The 10,158-nt window shown below is 48.3% G+C and overlaps 1 protein-coding gene across 5 annotated transcripts; it reads right to left on the minus strand.

Moving 5' to 3' along the window:
• Positions 1–297: 297 nt before the first annotated feature.
• KRT2 (keratin 2) lies at positions 298–7,899 on the minus strand. 5 transcript variants are annotated; one of them, XM_025403054.1, is made up of 10 exons: positions 7,545–7,899; positions 7,213–7,508; positions 5,997–6,211; positions 5,678–5,738; positions 4,781–4,876; positions 3,940–4,104; positions 3,497–3,622; positions 2,449–2,669; positions 1,260–1,294; positions 298–1,159 (listed from the first exon to the last, which is right to left on the minus strand). In XM_025403054.1, the coding sequence occupies exons 1-10, from the start codon at positions 7,834–7,836 to the stop codon at positions 759–761; spliced, it is 1,908 nt and encodes a 635-aa protein (XP_025258839.1). In that variant the 5' UTR covers positions 7,837–7,899; the 3' UTR covers positions 298–758. The 5 variants fall into 5 exon arrangements, with proteins under 5 accessions (XP_025258839.1, XP_025258838.1, XP_025258841.1 ...); XM_025403053.1 differs by having other exon boundaries at positions 7,213–7,490; positions 7,527–7,899; XM_025403056.1 differs by having other exon boundaries at positions 298–1,014; positions 1,090–1,149; positions 1,262–1,294; positions 7,213–7,899.
• Between the last annotated feature and the right edge of the window lie 2,259 nt (positions 7,900–10,158).

Raw genomic sequence — 10,158 nt, forward strand, 5'->3', positions numbered from 1 at the left:
CTGTGGGAAATGCTCAGGAAGAATGGGTTTTTCTAGTAAAGAGACTCTTCCATAAATCCCCCGTCCACCTCCCGACAATGCCACCGCCCCCAAGTCTGCTGAATACTTTCTGAGAACAGCACTCCCATCCCCGGGCTCCGGGGTAACCCCTCCCCCATCCGTCCAGAGGCTGGCGTCTGGGCTTCCCTCAGGGAGGCGTGCTCCTCACCCAGGAGACCCTCCTTCATGCCCAAACCTCCCTTGTCTGTGGCTGCCCACTTCCACCAATGTTTGACATCACACAGACAGCACACGATATGAATTGCAAATGAAGTTTATTACGAAGACCCCCAGACCACAGCACTTCCGAAAGCAGGGTGCACAAGAGGAGCTATATACACAGAAACACATTTCCCCCCGGCACTGCCAGGCTTAGAGATGAAATCCCTGGGTGGGCCTGGGTCCTCAATAGAATACCCATCTGGAAAATGGGCAATGCAAAGAGGCATGGTGGGGGCGGGAACGGGGCATGGCTAGAAGCGCAAACCTAGACAGCACAGATTCCGCCCCAGAACACAGAGGCGTCACTGGCTCTAACTAACTGGTTTGGAGAAAAGATCTTGCAAAAACTGTATATGGACATTCTTTTCCCTCAAAATGCCATCAGAGATAAATGACAAAATTTAACCTGCTGCCAGTTAGAGGTACAGAGACAGGCTTCTACATTCTGGAGTGGGAGAGTCTAGGGTGGGAGAGTCGGTGGTGGTGGGGGCTCATCTTTATCTAAAAGAGAAGGTCACGCTGGAACCAAAAGCTTCACCTGAGCTACTCTTTACAGAACTGGAACCTCCCCCTCCAGAGCCATATCCTCCTCCAGAGCTGGAGCCTCCTCTAGAGCCACCTCCAGAGCTGTGTTTTCCACCTCCAGAGCCATATCCTCCTCCAGAGCCAGAGCCACCTCCAGATCCGTATCTTCCTCCAGAACCACCGCCAGAGCCGTATCCTCCTCCAGAGACAGAGCCTCCTCCACCACCGCTTCTGGTGCCAGACCCTCGGCCTCCAGAGCCATAACTGCCACTTCCAGAGCTATATCCTCCTCCAGAACTGGACCCTCTACCTCCAGAACCTCCAAAGCCAGCCTTGGATGCCACATTTGATGAAATGGTGCTGCTTGTCACAGCTGCAGAGAGAGGTGGTGTTACCACAGAGATTATGACTGCCTCTCCCTGTCTCCACCCAACACAACACCCCATGGAACAGGACCGCACCCCACTACTTACACACAGTCACATTGCTGCTGAGGTCTCCAGACATCCTGTCAGGGAGAGAGAAAAAACAAGTTGTGGTGGAACACTTAGGTCGTGTATGCATGTTATTTTACAACTTCCACCCACAAATGTGCAGTTCAGCCTCTCTAAGCCACCACCAGGGCTTACACACCCCACTTTCTTCTATGCTGCCAGGTCACACAATGATGACAGACCCCCTTCCATTTATGCACAACCTTGCATCTCAATCCATCTCGATTTTTACTCTGATAAAAAAATGAACAGTTGTGTAACGGATCCAAGGTAACTGAAAAGCAAATTCACTTCCAACTTTGCAACCCATTTTTGTATTTAAATCCATCTTGGAGAATCTGTTATTCAGAATCCATGCCACACCAGAAATTTTACAGTGAGGCTGCCTGTGAACATTCAGTTCAGAAAGAACTGTGACTCTGTAGAGCCTCCCCATTCCTCTCTTCTTCTCACCCTCTTCAGCTTCAACTGAAAACTTTCCCACTTCCTCTTACAAGCTGGGCATAGGAGGCATCACCTCTAGACAGGGACAGAGCAACCTCCTGAAGAAAGCCACTCCCTCTTTGTCATGCTGGCTTGCTGATGGTCTGGGGTAGCTTTTCCCCTTCCAATTGCTTCAGCCAGATTAAGTCACCCAAGATGCTGATAATACGGACAAAGAAGCAAATGATGCCTCTTTGAAAGTTAGCAAATGGTTCCGTTTGTCACTCCAGAAACCTACAAAGAACTGGGGCTGGCACCTGCTCCGGTCAGCACGTCCCCAGCAGTCAGCACATTCCAAGACATCATCTCCCTCGTTCTGGGTCACAAGGTGGAGGGTACAGAGGCCACTCACCCTATGGACCTAGAGACCAATGTTTCAGACTGTCTAGGACTAACCTGTTTTCCCACAATTTTGTTTTCACTTTCAGAAAAGACCAGGATGTTTAACTTACTGCTTAGTTTAATTTAACGTGCCTCATGCATCATTTCATATCAATAAATGTACAACTCTCCCATCGTGCTTTGTGTCCTGAGTTTCTGCTTGGGGAACACAGGGAATGTCAGCTCTCAGTCGTCAGGAGGCCCTGCCCCATCCTCTGCTTTCCCTGTCTTTGCCTCCAGCCCTGGCTCTGGGGGAAAGGAGAGGACCGGCCAGGGTCCCCTTCTCCCTTCCCAGTGCCCTCACCTGCACTCCTCGCCCTCTAGCAGCTTGCGGTAGGTGGCAATCTCCACATCCAGGGCCAGCTTCACATTCATCAGCTCCTGGTAGTCACGCAGCAGCCGTGCCAGGTCCTCCTTGGCCTGCTGCAGGGCCTCCTCCAGGTCATTCAGCTTGTTCCTGGCATCCTTGAGGGCATGCTCACCACGCTGCTCGGCATCTGCGATGGCATCTTGCACATTCTTACACTATGAGAAGACAGAGAGTGGCATCTGCGATGGCATCTTGCACATTCTTACACTATAAGAGATGGACAGAGAGTGGATCCTGCCTGACAGAGGGGGACAGAGAGTAGAGGTGTTTGAAGTGCAGGAAGCCAGAACCACTGGCCCCCGGGAGTGTTAGGTCCCCTCTGGAGTTTATGCAAGTCGCAAGCAACTGTGCTAAGACTTACTGCTGTCTCTGGCACATCTTCTTCCCCTGTCACCTTTGATGACACCCTTTGGCTTTCCCCATAACGCCCTTTGATCCTCACACCACAGGGCCAGAATCATGATCCCATTTTACAGATGGAAATGAAAACATCTGAAATGGTCTGCTTGGCAAAGCTTCTGCTGCTGATGGAATCCACTCTCTGCCTCTATCTTTTTTATTCCAAAGCTAACGTTCAACCCCAGGCCAGCTGCCCCCAGCACTCACTGCCTCTCTATGAAGCCAGTCAGCTGACGCTTAGGGCCTGTGCTGAGCACAAACGGGAAGCTCCATCTGCAATGCGCGGCAAATCAATCAAACTAACGTTTGCTCTATTTGTTATGACTCCCTTTTCCTCACATAAACAAGTGAGCACAATTCTTCCCCTTCGCTAATCTTTACTTTGGAATGTCTCTTAGAGCACTCTAAAAATTGTTATAATAAGCCTTAAATTATGTTAAACTGGGGAATTTGAGATCGATACATGCTAGAGTGCAATATATCAGTGTCTCTCATCTCTCACATGCACACTCACACAAAACCACACTCTCACGCACACCCAGAGACAACCTCCCGCCCCTCCCTGGACAGGACTGGGCCTCACCTGCTTCTTCACATGTGCGATCTCCCCCTGCAGCCTCTGGATCACGCGGTTCAGCTCGCTGATCTCTATCTTGATCTCTTTCAGGCTGTCTCCATGTTTCCCGGCAGTCACCTGGAGCTCCTCATACTGATATGGGGAGAGGAAGACAGTTTGCAAGGAAGTTCCAGCATGGCTCACATTCCAGAGTGACTGGAGTGAAGGAGAGCTCGTTACTGGTCCAGGGAGGGTCAACCCAGCTAAATGTCATGGCTGCATTCATGAGAGGTAGGGGCTGTCTCACATGCCCAAAAGGACTTGGTGCCATTCTCAACATCCTTTCTTGGGAATGGTGCCCAACTTCCATTAGACAAAAAACTAATAATCTTACTGTACACTTTCCGGCTGGGGGTGCAACCCAGCTCGTGGCAGGGAGCTGTGGCTCTTCCTACATTCCCTGTACTTGCCTTGCTGTGGTACAGGGCCTCTGCTTCATCCTTGCTCCTCTGAGCGATCTCCTCATACTGGGCCTTGACCTCAGCAATGATGCTATCCAGGTCCAGGTGGCGGCTGTTGTCCATGGAGAGGATGACGTTGGTGTCAGTGACACTCTGATGCATCTGGGATATCTCCTACAACACACAAGGAAGGTCTGGTTATGACATCCTGCCACAGTCACACTCAGACAGGAGGCCTCTGTCTCCCAGCATAAGGGAAATGCAGACCCTCAGACTAAGCATACACTAGGTGGGATGAAAATCATGTAACCATCTACTCCTGGGCCTCTCCCAAGGTTGTCCTCAGAATTGTAGGGAGAGGCGCCTGTGTTTCTGAGCCTCCTAGTTAACAACCTTCACCACGTAGGCCAGTTATGATAAGTGCCCCCAGACAGAAGCTGGCCCATGGCAAATACCTTAAATGGTACTTCCTGTTTCAGAAATCATCTGAGCGCCCTTGAGTTGGGGAGGGGGGATAGGAGACGAATGCATTTTGATCTCTGAAGTACAGTAGGCACAGGAATGGGCACAGGGCTCATCTCTTCCCCAGAGGAACTGGACTTTTGGGGAATGGAGGGAGGGGAAGCTGTCCTGGTGTTTCCTGAACCTTACTTCCTATAACGTTGGAGGAGAAAATTCCTCACCCACAAGACCTATGCTATGAAAGCCCCCTCAGTGGCCTGGAATGAGGGCAGGTTGAAGTCAGCTGGTCCATAAACCCCACTTCTGCCACTTTTTCACCAAGCGGAAAGGACTTTCCTTTGGTGAGAAGGGTGGGAAGTAAGGGTCTGTCCTGGAGCAGCCTCCTTACCGCATCGTAGAGAACTTTCAGGAACTCAAGATCCTGGTTCAGCAGGTCCACCTTGGACTGCAGCTCCACCTTTATCATGTAGGCATTGTCCACGTCCTGCAAGAAAGGTTGGGTCCTCTGGTGTACGGTTCCCTGTACAGGCTTCTTCCTCTCTCTGCCACTCCCCTCTACTCAGTCCCTGCTGGCTCCCCTCTAACATCCCAGCCTGAGCCCTGTCTCCATGGGACTTCTTTTGTCGTACAGTTCACCATACACCTCTGCCAGGGACTTCATGCCCACGTTCACGGCTCACACCCCTCAGGACCATCAGAGCTTCGAGGTGACCAAGTTTGCCAACCAGCCCTTCCCTCCTGCTTGAGACACAGTGTGTTTCTACAATGGGATACAATGTTATTTGTGGGCTTCCACAGTCCTCAGCTCTCTCATCCTGTCTGTCCATCTCACCTCTCCAGAATTTCCCCCAGAATATACACCAAAGCCCCTGCAGGACCCAGGAGGAGAACCCACGCTTTTGGCCTACAACCTCAAACCTTTGTCAACACAACCAACAGCAACTTTAAGCAGGCATTCTAAGGGAAGTCCCATTCCTTCCTCAGCTCTTTAGAAGGAGAATATAAAGAGAATTGGTGTTTGCATTTATCATGATTCAATAGAGGCTTTAAGTGGGTTACTACTGGGAAGCGTTCTACCAAAAATGCAGAACAGCTTTGAAAACTGTATTCAGAAGCTTCACCTACAGAGACACTTTTGTTTGCAAGAGAATGGGCCATAGGTCTCACTCCTTTCTCTGGCTGCTGCTTTTGCACTCACAGTTGATTTCCAAACTGTCTGCTTAGACACGATGGGGCTGTGAAACACTCCTATCCCCAACCCCAGCCAAGACATTCTCTTGCTCACCTTCTTAAGTGTCACAAAATCATTCTCAGCAGCTGTGCGCTTATTGATTTCATCCTCATACCTATTGGGACCCAGATGATACAGCAGTTAGATTAGCTCCCCTTTAATTTTTTCTTTTCCTTTTTATTCTGGATTCTTCACAAATAATCAGCAAAGATACATATGCCTCTCCCCATTACCACCACAAATGAAACTGGGAGATGAGTGACTTTCCAGGGAATGATCAAATGGCTCAGTGCAATGTTTATCTCCACTCAGCGTTTTACTCTGCCATCAGTGCAATGTTTATCTCCACTCAGCGTTTTACTCTGCCACTTACTTCTTCTTATAATCCTCCACAAGATCCTGCATGTTGTTCAGCTCTGAATTCTGTGATGTTCTTTCTGCAGTGAGCCCATCCAGATATCTCTTGAGGTTGTTGATATACCCCTGGAAGATGGGCTCCAGGTTGATGGTGCGGGTGCCAACATTCATTTGTTGTAGAAGCTCCCATTTGGTCTGTAACACCTGGTTCTGCTGCTCCAAGAACCGCACCTGCCATGACCAGAAGGAGAGCACATGAGCTCTGGATCATCCTTCACACCAGCAAGCCATGCTGGCCAGGGGCAGCTCAGGTGCTGCTTCAGGACCTCCAGAAGTGTCTGAGGCTAGATGCCGAGTCATGACTGGCAGAGCTTCTGAGCTCCCTGCTCTCACCCCTGGAAAGTCCCACAGACTCCTAATGCTACATCCGGCTCTCTCTACACAGAGGAGTCTCTTTGCTGCTTCACTGCTCACTGGTTTGTTTGCAGCTGCTCCCAAGACTCTAGGCCATTTCCCTCCCCCATCCTGGTTGAATTTCCAGCCAAGATCCCATAAATTCTAGGAAAAACCAAAAGCAGGCATCTGCTGGCACTGCTCCCAAGGGTGCTGAGTATGACAGTCCTGGAGGGCAGGGCTCCTTAGCCTGATTTTTAAGAGCCTTGTAAATCCCTGCCTATTTCAATGCAGATAAACCAAGACAGGTTCATCTGCCTTGAAATAGGAGAAAACCCAGTAACACTCCAAAGTGACGCCAATAAAGACTTTATGGATCACAAAACTGAGAACGCTTCTCTTGAAGGCAGGAATTTCCTGCATTCCCAAGCAGATATCTCAGGTTCAGCTTTCCAGAATTTAATAATCACTGCTAAGGAAGGAAACACCACCTCAGAAGACGATGGCTTCCAAAACCTGCTGCTCAATGGCCTGTCCCAAGGATCAGTTCAATACTTACCTATATCCATTTTTTATGGTTTTCAGAATTTTCCATAAATATTATTTATATGGACTGTAACAATAAGGCCAAAGGGACAAATGCTTCCTAAGTGCAGGCTGTTATGGGAAATGTAACCCACAAAGCTGGCGTCTTTCCCACCTGGAAACTGCAAATGACCCAGGCTACTGCGGTATACCACTGGCTCCTAAGAAACACAAATCTGTGCCGTTTTCTTTTCAGTTGGCGCTGAAAGTGAGGTGGCCTGAGCATCAGTGGGAGCCGTCTTCTCCGGACTCACCTTGTCAATGAAGGAGGCAAATTTGTTGTTGAGAGTTTTGATCTGCTCCCTCTCCTGGGCCTTCACATTCTGGATCTCTGGGTCAACTTTCACGTTGAGAGGCTGCAGGAGGCTCTGGTTGATAGAGACTTCGTGGATGCCACCACCAGGGTATCCTCCAGGCCCGAAGCCACCAGGACCCCCAAAACCTCCAACACCACCAGGGCCCCCAAAACCTCCAAAGCGGCCTCCACCAAAGCCGCCTCCACCAAAACCACCACCTCCGAAGCCACTGCCGCCTCCAAAACCGCTGCCGCCTCCAAAGCCGCTGCTGCCTCCAAAGCCGCTGCCGCCTCCAAAACCACCTCCTCTGCCACCAAATCCACCACCGGCGCCAAAGCCACCACCTCCTCCAGCCACACTAATGGAGATGCTCTTGGTCCCTCCAAGGCCAACAAGACTCCGACTGCCAAAGCCGCCTCCACCGAAGCCCTGGCCACCACCACCATGGCGGCTCAAGCAGGAGAAGCTGGAAGTTGATCTCCGGCTTCCACCAGACACCACAGCTGAGCCGCTGCTGAAGCCCCGGAATCCTCCTCCACCTCCTCCTCTTCCTCGAGATTTGCAAGAGATCTGACAACTCATGATGCCTTTGTCCAGGGAGGAAAGTCGCAGGCTCTTGAGAAGAGTCAAGGCTGGAGACTCAACTCTGCTGCTGGGAGGCTTTCAGGGTCCCCTTATATACCTGCCAAGTAGGTGTTGTGTACATGGGTGTGGACCCACTTATACATGGGTTTGGTCTGCCTGGGAGCTATTCCTGGCACGTGATTATCAAGCTAATAGCCATTAAAAATCTACTAATCAGCTCCATCCCAGAACTTGCTTTGATTGCAAACTTCTGTTTATCTGGGCATCTGTCTTGCAATTTGATTTTTGTAAAATCATCAAAAGAGGAGATCAGGATTTGGGTTTCTCAATCTGGAAAAGGACCTCATGCAGAATGCTGCTCCCTGTTCTGGACCTGCCCAAGGGAGGTTGGCTATCACCCATGCTTGTGCAGGCTCACCACCCCAGTTCAACAATGAAAGGGATGACGGGTTTAGAGACTGCAAGAGCCCCTCAGTGCCAGCCTTGTCATTCTCCTTGTTTTTCCCTCTTTCCCAGAAAGAGTTCCAACCAGGGCAGGAGAGACTGCGACGGTCTTAAATGACCTTCAATGCTCATTGGAAATCGACCTCCTCTTACAGAAAGAAATTGACCTGGGATACTGCAAAAGAGTTGTCGATTTTCAAAATATCTTGGCTCTTTTCTTCCCGTGACACCAAAAATACACAATAACTAGGCAATGAATAGAGATTTTGTATAACCATGATGGTTTTTATAACCATCAACTGTCCCTTGTCTACATGAACACCCAGAGGATGAGGGTATAAGAAAAGTTTCGCTGTTTCTGGACCTGTGTAATGTGGGACACCCAGTGAAAGTTTGCAAACCAAGATCCAAGTGTTTATTGATTCAGTCAGTCACTAATCACGTATTGCCTGGTGATCCTGGGAAGTGATTAAGAAGTCAGGCTCTTCAGTGACATCCACAAATGCATGAGTATAAGAAGACCATCCAACCTGCACAGAGCACTCACACTTAAACTCAACCACTTCCTCTGTCCATGTGGCCAACTATGTGGGAGAGGTACTTTGGAGTAATAAAACTGAATTTAGTCAGAAGTTCTGGGTTTGAGTACCAGTTTTGCCATTTATTGGCTGTGAGGCCTTGAATGAAACCCTGAGGCTCTGCGGTCCTAGCTATAAAATGGGAAATTCGTATGAAGTGTTTTGAAAACCATGGTGGACAATAAAATGTCAGTATCATTATTGTTTGGAGGGGTGGGACAAAGATAATTCCTTTTCCTTTCCCCCTTGCCATGTTACTGTCTTCTGGCTACTATGAACATGCACTCTCCACAGGCACCATAAATTACAGAACCGGGTGGTTCAGATCCTAGTACCAAGTTATCACAAAATAATGTAAAAAACATAAGCTTTGAGGTCAAATCCCAATTTCTTGTATCTTAGTTAAATGACCTCAGATAATCCATAATCTTCTTCGAGCCTCAGTTTCCTTATCTATAAAAAGTGAACAAGAACAATAAGAATATGGTTATTGTGAAAACAGAACAATACACACATGAGCTAAACACAGTTCCTAGTTCATAGCAGAAACTCAATAAATGCTATTCACCCTCCTGCATCTTCCCCACCAGGTTTCCAATCCTATGTCTTAACTACTGTTCAAGGTATTTGATTTGCAGTAAAAGAACGCTGAAGGAAACAAATCTACATGTCTCCTCAATTTTTTTTCCCAATCTGGTTTGTATAATTATAATCATGCAAACAAATCATGAAGCTAACAGCTTTGGAGAGAGTCTCAATCCAAAGCAAAATGTGTCATTATCTATAGATATCTGAGCAATGCCCTAGTTGTCCCTTACTCCAGCAAGACTGTGCTCACACTGTGGCAGCTTCGGGGGTGTCTTAATGCCTCTATGAAGGAAATTGAGCCAGATTTGTGCTAGGCACTGAAACTGTATGTTTTACTACATTTTAATTCTGCCCTCACACCCTGGTCTCCCTCCCCACTCTCTCCACTGAACATCTTCTCCTTCTAGACCCATTCACCAATTTTTGAAAGTCAAGTTGAAAGAGAGTCCTTCTACTCTCTTGAAATGTGGAGAGTAGAATTAATGCAACTTGAATATTATGTAACATTTTATTTCTATATTTTTAAATTTTCAACTTTTACATAATCTCAATGTGCTTTTCTAGATAATATGCTTTGCATTCTTTAAAAAAGTGAAATGGAAGTTAAGAATCTTGGTCTGGTTGTGATTTTGCCTCTACCTAAATGAGTATCCTCAATTTCTTCATCTATAAAGTAGGAACATTCATCCTGAATCCCCACTGTCCCACA

This window comes from Theropithecus gelada, chromosome 11 (assembly GCF_003255815.1).
Source record: "Theropithecus gelada isolate Dixy chromosome 11, Tgel_1.0, whole genome shotgun sequence".
Taxonomy (NCBI): Eukaryota; Metazoa; Chordata; class Mammalia; order Primates; family Cercopithecidae; genus Theropithecus; species Theropithecus gelada.

What these genes read in the sequence shown, in the direction of transcription:
- KRT2 (XM_025403051.1), bottom strand. Translation starts at nt 7,836, where the DNA reads ATGAGTTGTCAGATCTCTTGCAAATCTCGAGGAAGAGGAGGAGGTGGA. An exon ending in TTGCCTCCTTCATTGACAAG is followed by an intron (nt 6,212 to 7,212) that starts GTGAGTCCGGAG and finishes TGGTCATGGCAG; the next exon opens with GTGCGGTTCTTGGAGCAGCA. An exon ending in AGGCCCTGTACCACAGCAAG is followed by an intron (nt 3,623 to 3,939) that starts GCAAGTACAGGG and finishes TCCCCATATCAG; the next exon opens with TATGAGGAGCTCCAGGTGAC.